We start from the raw sequence: 16,496 nt of genomic DNA, 5'->3' as shown, positions 1-16,496 counted from the left end.
TTTATTTAGACCAGATTTCCAAAAATATGTTCCATAGAATTCTAATTCCACTGTGACAGATAACATTTTAAATGCCAATTTCCAACCTCCTGGAACTGTCTTTTCATTGCACTCTACCTCTTGAGATACATTAGAAAATGTATGTAACTTCCTGTTAATATGTGTCAAGTGTATGGGACAGTAATAAAATATGCATTTAATTAAGAAGACTCATTTAATAAATATAATTTTAGTCCATGAATTTTAATAATATATTTTCTAAGTAGGACAAATGCAAGAATTATCTAAAAAAATGAGATTGTTTCTATTTTAAGTCCTTATTGAAATACTTTTCATTTAATGTTTATTTTTCAGCTTGTTTCTATTTTTAGTGAATTATTCTAATTGCAATTAGAGGCAATTCCCAAGAGTATGAATAGTTGTGTTTCCAAAATGTATATATTGGTTATTTGGAACCTGGGACAAATTTTTCATTTAAACAGTGATATTTGAAGAATACCTTATAAAATAACAGTATAGAACTAAACTATCGTTAAAAAAATATTTATATGGGAAAATATATACCGGGTGATAGCATAGAAACAGCTATTTCTGTAGGGCAGCCCTAACATTTTAAAAAAATGTAGCCTTTTTTTCCACATATGATTAAAATTTGAGCATGAAATTTATAATCAAATCATAAAAGTTTGAGACTCATGTTTAACATCATTCAAGCATGTTTATTGAGCTCTATTATATGATAGATACTAGAAACAACTATGAACAGAGCAGATATAATTTCTGTCCTCCTGGGACTTCCAGTTTAATGGAGGCAAAGTTAAATAAAAAGGCAATTACAATATATTGGTAACATAATATGGCATTCCATAAGAAGGACATCTATTATAATATAGACATGGGATCTCAAAGTGGTGTCTGTGAAGAATGTTACATCTATGCTGAGATCCAAGGGGTGAGTTTCAGTTAGATGAGTAAAATACCAGGGACAAGGACATTCCAGGCAGAGGTAACAGAATATTTAAAGGATGGACTATAAGATAATTTTCTGCTCTATGCCCAGAAATTGTAAGTACTGCAGTTTTTAGTTTGTTGGAATGGCTGGCAGATAGGATAGCAAGGGATAAAGCTGGAAGGTAATCAGGTTTTATAACATGAATGGTCTTGTAAGCCAATTTGAGAAGTTCAGACTTTAAGACTAATAGGGAGCTAGATTTTGAGGGTTGTAAGCAGATCTCAATCAAATCTATATTTTAGGAGTACTACCCTGAATGCAGGTATGCAGAAATAATTGGAGAGAAAGAAAGACTGTTCTTGGTAAAAATTATGTTGGTGGTTGTTGGAGTGGAGATAAACCAACATATTAAATAAATATTTAAAAGAGGGAATAATAATAGGGAAAAATTAAGGATGACTTCCCAGTGTTTGCCTTGAGCAATGGTGTATAATTGTGCCATTTAGTGAAAGTGCAAGAGATTGAGTAGGTTGAGAGTAAAATAAGAAGTTCAATTTTAGGTCCACTGAATTGTATGTGTTTATAAGACTTTCAGGTGGAGTTGGTATAGAAGAATAGCAAGAGGGCCGGGCGCGGTGGCTCACGCTTGTAATCCCAGCACTTTGGGAGGCCGAGGCGGGCGGATCACAAGGTCAGGAGATCGAGACCACGGTGAAACCCCGTCTCTACTAAAAATACAAAAAAATTAGCCGGGCGTGGTGGCGGGCTCCTGTAGTCCCAGCTACTCGGAGAGGCTGAGGCAGGAGAATGGCGTGAACCCGGGAGGCAGAGCTTGCAGTGAGCCGAGATTGTGCCACTGCACTCCAGCCTGGGCGACAGAGCGAGACTCCGTCTCAAAAAAAGAAAAAAAAAAAGAATAGCAAGAGGCGGGCGGGATATATACGGATCTGAAGGTAATGAGAGAGATCAGAATTTACTGCATTGTTAAAACCAGATGAACAGATAGAATTGTGCATAAAGGATATGTAGAGAAAAGTTAGCAAACTAATAGCCATTGAACTAATTATGACTCATAGATATATTTTGTTTGGCCATCAGAGTATTTAAATATGCTCTGAATTATTATTGTCTAATATTTAAAAATTGGTAGAATGAAGATAAAAATTTGGATTTTTTGGTGAAACACTCCTAGTCTAGCATTCCTGTATGGCAATAATCAACTGCAAATGAGTAGCAACTTTCCTTATGTAAGTGGGTAATGTGCTATCCAGGTTGGTACAGTTTTTATTCAGCCTATTTAACTCATTTGCAATACCTGCCTGATTCCTGTAGGGGTTTGAATTTGTGGCCATATATCATATGGGAATACATGGCAGTCTAGGACAGGATACCATAGACTATCAATATTTAAGATATGGGAAGATAATGAAAAGTCCATAATGGAAACTAATATCAAGAAGGCTACTTCAGTGAATGGAAGAAAGAGAACTAAATAGGGATACCTAGAAGAATTACTGCACATTTTTTTAGGTGGCTAGTACATGAAAATAATTCATTGATAATTCTATCTAAAGTAATTTTTTTGTAATTTTCCGAATCCAAAGTCCACAGATGCTTTTTTATTTTTAGGTCAATTTCTCATGACCATAAGTTTTGCCAGGAGTGCTTTGTGGTTTTGGAAGTTTAACGTTAGGGAACAAGCCAGAAGAAATACCCCAAAATATTAATAGGCATTATCTCTACACAGTGAAATAATGTGAACCCTTTTTCCTCTTCACTTTTGATGTGTTCTATGTTTGTTTAAGATAATAAATAATGTTTCTTCTAGAGTCTGAAAAAGTAACTACAAATAACAGAAGTTTAATGTGAGATTATTTTCAGAAGTAGAATATTTTATAGTTTAAGGATCTAAACACAAGAGTCTTGCATGTGATCCAAGTAGTGTTTCCCAAAACAAATTTCTGTGATTTCATTAATATGATCAATGAAAAAGGATTCAATGGACTAATAATTTTGTAAAGTACTGAAGATTTACAATGCTCATTTGCATAGAACAGGCTCTAAGAAATTCTGTAGGGGAAAAAATATTTAACTTTAATTCAGGGTTTCTCAAAGTTTTAAAATATAGAACACTAACTTATCATAGAGTACACTTTGGTAAGTGTTAGTGCAATCAAACCAAGAGAGGGAGAGGCTATGGTTTGTTGGCAATTATGAATTCCTGGAGGATAATTTAAAGACATTAACCCTTATCAGAGGCATTTATCCCTTTATAGAACACTGCATTTATGTATAAATGATATGTTACATATAAATGTGGAAAGAATTAAAGAAAGCTCTGTAAACTTTTTATGAAGCCCTGTTTAATTTCTTTTCTTTCTGCGTATATTCTAGAATGCAAATAGTAACTCTGATTTCCAATTATCACATCAATCATAATACATACTATTTATTGAATGCATACTATATTTTGCCATAGTATTAGATGCTGTATGTATCTTTGAAACTGCACAATTATTCAGTAAGTTCAGTGCTAATATTTCCATTTTTAGATGAAAATATTTAAGATGAATCCACTGACAAAATTCATCAATATCCAATGAATCTGTGTTTATTTCCCTTGGTAACTCTGAGGAGTCAGTATCAGGAGATCCTAGAATTAATTTGTCACTTTTCTCTGATTTCAAATAGTTTCTAAGATTTAAATCTTCTTCATTGTTTTGTATAGAATCCTTGATAGTTTTCATGTGTGCTTAAGAAAGAAACTGAAACTATGTTAATATAATCATAATAAGAATAATTTGGCACTGTTAGGTCGCAGAGAAAGGCTGTGGAAAGTGGAGCACTAATAAAACCCTTGTTATATCAGATCATATCATATTCAATCATGACATAATCATTTTCAAAGTGATGTAAGTTAAACTAGGAATTATAAAAGAAACATGCCAGATATGAGAGTAGAACAAATTTAAAGTCAGATTGATAGAGAGCCCAGGTCTTTTAACAATATTCTGTTAGACTCATAATTATCTGTTATTTATTATACTAAATAACCTGATAAGTGTGGTATAACCAATGAACTAGGTTTCACTCCAATTTGTTGTTTTTCTGTAAAAGGGTTATCATTAGAGTAGATTTATTTTTAAATCAAAGGTGCCACTGTACTTTTCTTTAGGGGAAAATAATCAGAGGAGATTTTGCATAAAAGGGAATCTTAAATCAGGTATGTACTTTGCAATTTAATTGAGACAGTTTTACACCATTACCTTTGTAGCTGTAGTGTTCTTGTATCTGTGTAAATAAAAATTCAATTAAAAAAATTCAGAGGCGCTTATCTGACAACAAACGTTTCAAATAATAAAGAACCCCATTGTTATTAGGGCCTTTGTGTTTTAACCCGATTTAAAAAAAAAAAACATAAATAAGTAGTTTGCAGTTAGTAAACAGAAATGCAATTAGTATTGGTAAAGTAAATAAAAAACTTAAGTGAATCTGAGCTTAACCCTAGAATGGTGGGATTTTATTCCAGTATAATCTTAATTTCTTTGTTTCAGTCTCTAGTGGTAAGGTATTTTAATGTTTGGTTTTTAATTACTGTTTTGAATTGATTTAACAGATCCACCAAGACTCATCCAGGTCCAGTTGTACATTTAAGTGATAGCCCAAGAGATGAAGGCAAAGTGAGTATTATGATATCTTTATTGTTACTTCTATTTTCCTCATTCTTGAAAAAATGTGTTTCTTACTATTATTTTATATCTAATATCTAGCCCAGTTGATAGCATTTTATATTATGTGAAATGAAAATGTGTTGAATCAACGAATAAGTAAATGAATGAATGAATCAATCATGCTACTGATGGTCCCAAATTAAGTCTTTAGCTTTACTGAGAGATAAAATCGGTATTTAATTCTGGCATTTTGAGAATGATAACATGTAGAACAACTTTAATTTTCAAATACTCTATGCTTGAATTTAATAATATGATTATAATTTGCCTTTCTTACTCAGTTTGGTGATGAAAAATGACCAATATTAAATAACATAAATTAGCCAATCTTGATTTCATTAATGTGTACTAATATATAAAATGTTATCAGATTATAGAAATAATTCTTATTCACTTTGATTGTTTCATAATTTGCCTTTGATGGTGAGGAAACAGTTGAAAACATGAAAATTAGATATTTTAAATATTAATTAATTAATATTAATAAATTATTTAATATATAGGTTTGGTTCTTTATTTTTAAAGGATAGAAACTGAATTAGCCTATCAAAAATCGAACCTGAAAGGCAAGTCCACCCACCCAAGGAGTAAAATTGGATCCCTTCAAATTGATCCACAAGTACAATGTAATTCCAATCAGGTGCCATCAGAGTTTATTTGTTAAGAATTCAAAAGGTGATTTTAAAATTTATTAAGAAAAGAAAATGTATACGAATAGCCAAGACATTTTTGAAAAAGAAATACAGTGTTATATTGGTACAGGGGTACACAAGAAGACCAATGTATCTAAATAGATAAATCCCCAAATAGTTCAGGTATTTGGAAAAATGTTACAGATTTTAAAGAAGATATCTGAGGACATAATTAGCTATTGAATAAATGGTACTGGACAATTGGTTCTTCACTTTGAAAAGAATAGTAAGACCTCTGCCTCATAGATACATAAAGAACCAATGTTTAATAAACATTAAAATCACAACTCAGTATTCAAAGATACTCATAGGATAGGGTTGTTAGTTACTGTGGAGTAGGGACACTGTTGGGCAAAATCTAAAAACTTTAGGGCATATGCTATAACAAGACTCTTATAATAAGAGGCAACAAAGTGGGAGGTATTATTTCCTACATGTCACAAATAATGAACGTGTAAAATATATAAAGAACTTGTACTAAATCCTCATCTTGTAGTAAGAAATCAATATATAATATCTAATGACTAAATCAGAAAATAGCAATATAAACATATTTAGACATATGAAAATAAGTCTACCAAAAAAGATGATTTTAAGAGTTGATGTCATTGCCTCTTACTTCTAGAGAGAAGGATTTGGCAGTGAGGAGGAAACAGTCTCAGTAGTAATTAGGGAAATACAATATACAATTTGTCAACATCATACTGACAAAATGTTAAACACTAAAAATATTAATTTTAAAATATCAGAGAATGGAAAAAGCACTGGGAAATAGCCATCTAAATATATGTATATATACCAGGATGAGCAATTAAGCATTATCAACATTTAAAACATATATTCATTTTTAGAATTTGTTATGACCTAGAAAATTCATTTCCGATATCTATACTGTTTATGTGACTAATGGTGCAAACTATTAAAATAGTCTAAATGTCTCTTAATAGAATATTGAATAAATGAATGCTGATATATTCATACTGTGGAATGCTGTGTTGATATGGAAAGTTCTTTAAGACACATTTTTTAAAAGAAAAGTTGCAGAACAGTAAGGTATAAAACCACTTGAACATTGCCTTTATATTTGTACTTATATATTCAAATGCCTAAGAAAAAAAAGCCTGAAAGAATATAGACAAATCTGGGAGAACACTAAAGATTGGAATTGGGGAAGATGGTCAAAGATATTCTTATTTTATTTGTGTTGTTCAAATTTTTATGAAAGAATATAATGTGGCAATTGTTTAATTACAAATTAAAAGGACTGCAACATAAATGAATATTGGCATCAGAAAACTATAGGTTTGAATTGTGGCTCTAGCATTTATTAGCACATAATCTTGAATAATCATCACTTTACTTCTTGTATATCAGTTTTTCCATCAATAGTCTTTTGTCACTAAAGTTTTTTTTATTTTAATATATTCTGTTTTATCAGTCTTTTCATGTGATTCTTGCTTTTTGTTTCTTATTCAGTAAATATTTCCCTACCAGAGAGAAAATACAGTTCTATTTTTTTCTATTGATTTTAAGACCTTGCATTTCACAATTAGATTTTAATCTTCATGTAATTTATTTTATGATGGTTTGATATAGTAGACTTTTATTTGCACATGTAAATAATTCATTTATTGTGTAGTGAATCTATTTTCCATTGATTTATACACCTCACTCATATATCAAGTTGCAATATTTGAGTTGGTCTCCTGGGCTTAACCTTTTGCTGAATTGTTTATCTACTATTGTACTAATGACATACTTTATTAATTATAATAACTTACAAAATGTCTTGATATCTGGTAAGCTGGTCCTTTTTCTTTTTCTAAATTATCTTGGCTATTTTTGACTCTTATTCTAGTATATGAATTTTGGAATCAGCTTATCAAGCTCAATGTGATTCTCAATTGGGATTTTGTTTGAAATTTGAATGTATAACTTATAGAAAATTTACATGTTTAAGATATGGGTGTTCCATCTATAAATATGTTTACTTTGGCTTTCTTTGTTTTGCTATATAACTATAAATTTTTTTATAAAAGTCTTTTATATCTTCTGCTAGCTTAATTCGATAATAAGTACCTTATAGAGTTTATTGCTCTTGTGACTTGTGACTTAATCTTCTTAAAATAAGTTTCATAATTGATTATCTTTAGATTATCAAATATTATTGATTTTTTAATATTTTGTGTTCAGTTGCATCATTGAATGTTTTGTTTTTAATAGCTGTCCTTAGATTCTCTGGAATATTCTATTTATAAAAACAGAAAATATAGACAAATTTTCTTCCTTTCCAATATTTATGGTTATATATATCTTTTTTGCTTTATTGACTAGGACCCCAGTGCAGTGTTGAGTAAAAATGGTTTTAGTGGGAACTTTTTTTTGTTTCCAACTTCAAAGGAAATGCCTCCACGATTTCAGCATTAAAATGGTTGTTGCAGATCTTTGATTGCTTTTATGAAGTTAAAAACATTCCACCTATTTCCAATATTCTAAGAGTTTAAAATTACGAATAGTGTCAAGTTTTATTGAATGCTTTCGACATGTATCAAGATTATTATTTCTTAATTTGTTAATTTGTTGAATTATGTTAATAGATTTTCTAACTTTAAACATATTTGTATTTCTGGGATAAATTCAACTTGGAAGGGGAAAGCTTCCCTTGGAAGCTAATTGGTGAAGTGCAAGAAGGAACAAACTGCTAAGGTTAAGGTTCCTACAAAATCAAGATAATATGGATGGGCGCGGTGGCTCACGCTTGTAATTCCAGCAGTTTGGGAGGCCGAGGTGGGCGGATCACCTGAGGTCAGGAGTTCAAGACCAGCCTGGCCAACATGGTGAAACCCTGTCTCTACCAAAAACACACAAAATATTAGCCTGGTGTGGTGGCATGCGCCTGTAGTCCCAGCTACTCAGAAGCTGAGGCAAGAGAATTGCTTGAACCCAGGAGGTGGAGGTTGCAGTGAGCTGACATTATGCCACTGCATTCCAGCCTGGGCAACAGAGCAAGACTCCATCTCAAAAAAAAAAAAAATCAAGATAATGTCATAGAATCAGAAAATAGGCCATCTTTCCCCCAATATATCATTTATAAAGAAACTGTGCATTGGTCTATTGAATACAAAAGGGTACTCTTGAGCTGAGAGATGCCTGTATTGATTTGATACAGCATTGAGTGAATCTGCTTGAATTCTCTTAGCTTCTCTTGTCTCCCACACAAATGCTCTCCTAAACAATGGCTGTTTGCTTCACTTCATGTTTGGCAAAATTAATTGAGCTATTTCCAGGTCTCTGGCTCCTTACATTAATTCTGGATTCAGAAGATGTGCTACAACATAAGGCATTCAATCTGGCTTCCCTAACACACACCAAAGGGGTCAAATGACACAATTCTGAAGAGAGGGGGTGTTAACCTCCCATGGAGAAAACCTTGACCAATGTTAGGCAAGAGACAAGTAATAAATTCTTCCTCTCTTCCTCCTTATTATTTGGCTAATTTGAGTCACAGTTTTCTCACATAAACTTTTGGAGATTTCTTGCAAGACCATGCTACACCTGACCGGTGATGTCGCTTCTGCTTCTCCCCATGAAATAGTAGTTAGTGTGATAATGAATCATCTTTCTTTTATTATTACAACCCTGAGATTGCACTCCTCCCTTAAACACTAGGACTAAACCTTGCTTCAGGCTTTTTTTGTACACACTCCTGGTTAAGATAACAGTTACTACAATTATTCTAGATAAGGGACTGGAAACTACAGCCACAAACCAAATCTGGCATGCTGCCTGTTTTCTCAAAATGTTTTATTGAACACAGCCATGCTCATTTATTAACGTATGTCTGTGGCTGCTTTCTTGCTGTAAGAGGAAAGCTGAGCAGTTGGGCTGCAAAGCCTAAAATGTTCACTATCTGGCCTTTACATAAAAAGTTTGCCGACTCCTGTTCTAGTTTGTAAACCCTCAGTATTGGATTTTTGAAGTTAGGTTGTCTCCTGCCTAAAATCAGCAAACCTGTTGAAGGTACCAGGTGAAATGAATTAAACTCTTCCATGCAGTGACATCACAGTTACTTTAAAAATGTTATTCTGTGATTAGGGACTAATCTTTCTCTGCTAGAAAGATAAGACAAAGGGAGATCAAGTAGTCATGGTGTTTAATTGATATGGAGTAATGATAATTATATAATGATGATGAAATAAAATAACTTCCTTTGAGGGCACTTGAATTAGTTTCCCATTGTCAAAATAAATTATCATAAATTCAATAGCTTAATACAAAACACTTTATTATCCTTCAGTTCTGTAGGCCAGAAGTTCAACACAGGTCTCACTGGTCAAAAATCAAGGTATCAGCAGGGTTGCATTCCTTTTTAGTAATTCTAGAAGATAATCTGATTTCTTGCCTTTTTCAGAGGCTGCAAAATTTCTTGGCTTGCAGCCCCTTTGTCTATCTTCAAATCCAACAGCATAGTATCTCTCTGACTCTTCTTCAACAATTGTGCCTCTTTCTCACAACTGGGAAACGTTCTTCACTTTTATAAAATCTTTTGTTGTTGTTGTTGTTGTTATGTAAGGAACATATTGACAGATTCCAAGGATTAGAGTGTGGGTGTCTTTGGGCATCCTTTTTTCTTCCTACATCATCTCAGAACACTTAATTACTGATTTACCAAATCTCAGAAGTCCTCTAAGGTAGATTTAAAGGAACTCTTACCTCATGTAGCTCTAGGGAAGACTGTGCTAAAAATAGGCCCAGGAGCTGCTTATAAGGAGACCAAATACATAACTTTGATAGGTCTCATTTGTTAAAGTCAGAGCCATGGTAAGGAAAGAGTATGACCTTTGTATATTAGTTTCCTATGGCTGCCATAACATATGACCACAAATGGGTGACTTAAAACAAAGAAGTTTATTTTTTCCTAGTTCTAACAACCAGAAGTCTAAAACTAAGGTGTCAGTTAGGCCGTGCTCCCTCTGAAGACTCTAGGGCAGAATTATTCCTTTCCTTTTCCAGCTTAGGTGGCTCCTGGTGTTCCTTGACTTGTGGCAATATAACACCAATCTCTGCCTTTATTTTCCATTTTCACATGATCTTCTCTATGTCTTCTCTTTTTATAACAACAGCAGTCGTTGGATTTAGGTGGGCCTAGGATGGGATTTAGGGCCCACCCTAAATCCAGAATGATTTCTTCTTGAAATACTTAACTAATTACATCTGCAAAGATTCTATTTCCAAATAAAGTCACATTCTGAGGTTCTGGGTGCACATGAATTTTTGAGAGCACTATTCAACCATTAACCTGGGATGGAAAAATTTGTATAGATAAGCCTGAGAATATTGTAAACCCCAGCAGCCCCCAATTTCCTCAAACCCTTCTGGTCAGCAGAAGTAGCTCTTTCACCATTTCTGGAGGAGAACAGTTTCCCTTTTCTGGGTGACTGTGTAATGACTTCACCTAAAATAATTTCCTCGTATAATGATGTTTTTCCCCACAGGACCACCTCCAGTATCATTACATCCAGGCAAACAACCAGAATCAGATCTCAGATCTCAGCACAGCCTAACACAGAAGCATAAATCTTCCTCCAGGAATAAACAAACTATATTTGAAAGAAATAGAATACCTACCAAAGGAATTGAGGATATGACTAATACTGTCATTCACCAATGAAATGTGTTTAGAGTGGTTTTTAAGGACTTGAACTTGGGGGCTGCATAGAGGAGAGTTTATTTTTATGGGGGCAGTTACTTATGATTTTGGATTTAGTGCTTTGGCAGGGACACTTGGATATGCTCCTAGTAGTAATTTTCTGGAATGGCTCCTTGAAGCCTAGACTAAAAAAAAGGCATATAGTAAATAAAGTAGAGATGTCAGAGTCTTTTGGTATGGTATTAAGAAGGGATCGGGGGGATGATAATGTTAAAATGAATGTATTATGTTTGTTCTGGCAACTCACCTTTTGACTGTGTTCCCTAGGAGGCTTCTGAGGAGACTGTCTTCACTTAACCTAATAAGAAATGCCCTAGATAGGAAAATATTAGCATATTTCAGAAGCTCGGTAGTGGTTGTCCCTTTTAAGGCCCTTGTTGACAGTAGGAGTTGGTGGAAGAGAGCCAGGTTCCATAATATTCATGGATTGTAGAGGCCAGGTCACAAAATTTAACCATCTGGCAATATGGGCTTACTTACCATAATAAGCAGCAAGGCTGGAGTGGCAATGCAGGAATCTATGGTAATGGCTAATATATCATGATGTTTGTAGGAGCAAAATAAGGTGAGAAGCTGACTGGGATGTTGTTTGCCTTGCATGATCAGAGAAAAAATAAGAGCAGTTTAATTTTTGACAGTCACCATCAAAATGGAAAATCACAATATCTCATCAGGTTTTCAAATATAAATCGGTTTGCAGATTCAGAATCTATTGATTAAAAAAGGAGCTAGTTGTCACTGAAAAAGAATACTGAAATGCTATAATAAGTACATATAGTAATTATAGAAACATCTGTGATCATTTGCAGGAGTAACTGTTTAGTTTTCAGGACTGTTAGATATAGGGTCAGAGCAGACATTAATACTGGGAAATTTTAAAAAAAGCAATTATTGTCCTCCAGTTAGAGGCAAGACATTTGGAATTAAATAACCAGTTGATAGATGGAGTTTTGGCCCAAGTCTAATCTCACAGTAGAGCTAGTGGGTATGCAGACATACCCAGATATTTTCTCCAAATGTATAATTTGACAGATATGCTTAGTAGCTGGAATAATACTCATATTGGTTTGCTTACCCTGTAATTAGAGGCACATAGTGGGAAAGGAAAATGGAATCTCCTGAAACTGTCTTCCTCTGCCAATATTGTAATCAGAAGCAATACAGCATCTCTGAAGGAACTGCAGAGATTAGCACAATTAGACTTGAATGATGTAACGGTAGTGGTCACGAATACATATTGTTGAGTTCCATTATGTAGGGTTTGCAAAAAAACAAAATAGATTGAGGTTGGTAATAGTACATCAAGGTGTACAGGGCTTGTACAGTCCCAATAACCAGGTGACAGTCCCAATCACAGCTGCTTAGCTTTTATGGGTATAGATCAACACAACCTATGGTACCTAATATACAGTTATATATTTAGTGAAATCTTTTTTTTCACATGGATGTGGGATGGACCCCATATTCATCAACAGAGGGGAATGAAAGAAAGGACTGCAGTATAAATTCAAAATCTTTCTCCAGGACTATGTTATTTTTCCTGCTCTCGGTTATAATATAATTCTCAGGAATCTCGATTGTCTGGACATTGTTTAGAAAGTATGCCAATTCACTTTTTTGCCTATGTAATGATAAGTGGATCTGGTGAGCAGACCTGGTGAGTACCTTTATAACTCATAAGATTCATGTTTCAGAGGGTGGGAAGAAAATACCACAAAGATCCAGGGGCCTGTACCAGATATGAAGATTTTGAGGGTCTTAGGGTCTGAGGCATACAGAGCATCTCCTCTAAATTAAAGCATAAGCAATTTTACTTCTCTTAAGAAAGTGTCACATCACTTGATGGGGCTTTTGGATTTGAATCATAGTTTATAATGTCCTTGAAATTATTGAACCAACTAATTTTTATATCACCCAAAAGTCCGCCAGTTTTGAGTGAAACCCTAGAGAAAAAGCTAGTAGTGTTTGTCCCCTAAGTCAAAGATGCTTTGCAAGCTACTGTACTACTTGAGATGTATGATTTTATAGATCTGATAGAACTTAATGCATCTGGTAGATAAAATGTTCTATTGGAAAGCCCTCTAGAGGAGTCATAGCAGTTACTATCCATTTTCAAAGCAACTCCTGACATACTCCTGGGCTCTTGTAGAGACTGAACCATGGAATGCCGAATGACTATGTTACCTGTGCTGTCCATCATGAGTTACATATTATATTCACTGAGTCATAAAATTGGGTGGGAGACATGGTATATTTAGGATGTTAGCCTTGAGTTTTCAAAAGTTATTAGTGAATTAGATGTACACTGAGCCCAGAATTCCATCTGTTGCAAAAATGCCTCCCTCTCAACCTACATATATAATCTCATGGGATTGGAGGGAAATACCTAAAACCAATTGACAGAGGAGTAAAGAAGTTATGCCTGCTTCATAAACAAGTCAGAGGACTGGTTGCCATTAGCTGGTTACAGACTGTTGCTCAATTACATTTCTCCTAAGGGCTAAACCTGAATGACCCTGGTAAAGAAAATCATCACAATGGGTAGAGCCAATAGCAGTATACTGTATTATGCATTTCATATGAATAATGACACAATAATTTAAAATTCGTAAAAATTTTCTTCCACTTGAAAATGTTAAAACTCTTCATTAAACAACTATTAGATCAAGTAGAAAATACAAATCAAAATAGGTGACCATATAAACATCAAAATAGTGATATATATATATCAGAATCTATGGAATATAATGAAAATAATTATCAAAAACAATTTGTAGTCTTTAAATCATATATCAATAGAATTATAAATTAAAATACGTAAATCTGATCTGAAACACAGAAAGCTAGAAAAAAGATCAAGAAAATAAAGCAAAAGGAAGCATAACAGACATAAAGAGATAAGAGCAGAACTTCAGTTAGTTCTGATTGTAAGCTATGTTATAAATCATCAACATGCTAGTTCTTTGAATAGAACATGAACAAAATATGCAAACCAACATCCAACCTAACCAAGAAAAATAGGGAGAAAACAAAGTTACACAGAATAATACACGAAACAAGAGGAAATCATACTAAAGCTAAGGACATTTTTAAACTTTTGAGTTAAATCATTTTACACAGCTCTAAGCAGGTAGATATAAAAGCCTACATAAAATGGGTAATCTCATAGGGAAATTATTAACAGTGATACCAATGGAGACAGAAAGTTTAAGAAAATGAGAAAGTTATTAAATTACTACTCCTACCCAAAAGTATAAGACACAGATGACTTTATAATTGAATTTTACTAATTTTTCAAATATTAGATAATACCAATGCTACACAGACTGTTCTTAAAAAGAGATTGCCAAACTATGGCCAGTGGGACAAATATGGCCTGCCTGTTATTATTTTAAATATAGTTTTGCTGGAGATTGTGTAGTCTGGAAAGCCTAAAATATTTACTATTTGGCCTGTTACAGAAAAAGTTTACCAACCCCTGTTCTGAGTGTAGTTTCAAAAAAGAAAAATATTCAAATTGTTTTTATGAAGCAATTATAAGAGTGATAACTAAACCTAATAAAAGTTGCATAAAAAGAAAACTGGATTTATTGGATGTATTAATATCAACGGAAAAGGAGTGATATCAGCAAAGTGGCAGAATAGGAAGCCTGGGCTTTCATTCTCATGAACACACAAATTCAGCTACAATTCACATATAAATTCCCTTTGTGAGAAATGACAAAGTAATTGAGAAGTTTCTGAACCCCAGGAGAACATGAAACCAGATTCATTAACACCAGTAAGGAGATGTAGGACGCCTTCTTACCAGAAACATTGCTCCTGGTGCAGTGCCATATGGTCAAGGAGAGATTTCCTGGGTTGCAGCTTCACCTAAGGGAGGTAAGAACTTTGTTCATATGTTTAGCACCTCAATTTTTCCAATGGGGCTCCCCAGAGAATTGGCTTCTGTCTTGCCAGTCTTGGAGCACTGACAGCTCTGAAACAGCCTAGCTGCCTAGACAAGAGTGGAGGCAGCAAATTGCGCTGATAAACACTTTTGACCGTCCCTGCCCTGCTGCTTAGCACAGAGGACAGATGAAAAGTCCCAGCCCTCAGCTTACCCGTTAGGTTGAAAAGAGTGGATCTGTGCATCCAGTGCCCCAACTTCTTTGGGGGTGCCAAAAAAACTAGCACACATCTCACCAGTCCTGAAGCTCTGATGGGTCTGGAACATCTAGCTGCCTGGGGAGAACCAAGGTGGTGGCTTGAGCTGGTAGATGCCATAGCTACCCCACTGGGGTCGGCACAGAGTGAGAAGATAAACACCACAGATGCCTGTATCTCCATGGGAAAGGAAAGAGTAGATAGAAGTCCTCAGAATCTCTGTCTAGGCCAATTGGTGGGGAACTTCAGGAAGACTGAGAGAGATGCCTGCTATGCCTAAAGTGCAGAAAGCAACATAGAGAGTCAAGGAAAGTGAATAATCAGGCAAAAAATTTTTAAACAATGAATAAGATAATGGAAAGCAACCCCAATGAAATAGATTTATATGACTTACCCGATAGAGAATTAAAATAACTCTCAAAAAGAGACTCACTGAGGTCAATAATGCAATTCATGAACAAAACTAGAATTTTCAGCAAAGAGAAAATATTTAAAAGTACTGAACAGAAGGCATGGAGCTGAAGAACATAATAATAGAACTGAAAAAAAAAATCACTAGGGGGTCAATAGCAGACTACATAAAGTAAAAGAAAAGATCAGTGAACCCAAAGACAGGTAACTAGAAATAATTCAGACAGAAAAGCAAAAGGAAAACAGAATGAAGAACAGGGAAGAAGGCTTACGGGACTTATGGGGTACAATTAAAGTGGGCCACTATGTGTATTATAGAAGATCCATGATAAGAAGAAGCATATCAAGGACCAGAAGGCTTATTTAAACAAATGATGAGAGCCAGGTATAGTGGCTTATGCCTGTATTCCCTGCACTTTGAGAGGCTGATGTGAGAGGATTGCTTGAGCCCAAGAGTTTGAGACCAGCCTGGACAACATGACAAGACCCCGATTTTATGAAAAAGAAAAAAGATGTAATGATTGAAAGCCTCCCAAATTTGGAGAATGTAGATATCCAAACCCAGGAAGCCCAAAGGACACCAAATAAAATGAACCAAAAGAAATCTACGTTCAGATATGTTATTATCAGATTGTCAGAAGTCAAGGACAAAGAAAGGATTTTTAAAGCAGCAAGAAAAAGTGGATTGTCACATACAAGGGAATCTTACTTTTATTTTTTATTATTATACTTTAGGTTTTAGGGTACATGTGCACAACGTGCAGGTTTGTTACATATGTATCCTTGTGCCATGTTGGTTTGCTGCACCCATTAACTCGTCATTTAGCATTAGATATATCTCCTAATGCTGTCCC

At 34.3% G+C, this 16,496-nt stretch overlaps 1 protein-coding gene across 5 annotated transcripts in view; it reads left to right on the top strand.

The window, feature by feature from the left end:
• The window catches only part of STXBP5L (syntaxin binding protein 5L), a 562,981-nt gene that overhangs the window by 189,417 nt on the left and 357,068 nt on the right, over nucleotides 1-16,496 (top strand). For all 5 annotated transcript variants that reach the window (XM_032150070.2, XM_032150069.2, XM_058437438.1 and 2 more), the window contains exon 7: nucleotides 4,569-4,632. In XM_032150070.2, coding sequence (XP_032005961.1) covers nucleotides 4,569-4,632 — 64 coding nt within the window. The remainder of the gene's footprint in view (nucleotides 1-4,568; nucleotides 4,633-16,496) is intronic.

Source organism: Hylobates moloch, unplaced genomic scaffold, assembly GCF_009828535.3.
Source record: "Hylobates moloch isolate HMO894 unplaced genomic scaffold, HMol_V3 SCAFFOLD_4, whole genome shotgun sequence".
NCBI classification, from domain to species: Eukaryota; Metazoa; Chordata; class Mammalia; order Primates; family Hylobatidae; genus Hylobates; species Hylobates moloch.
This window is presented reverse-complemented; position numbering and strand designations above follow the sequence as displayed.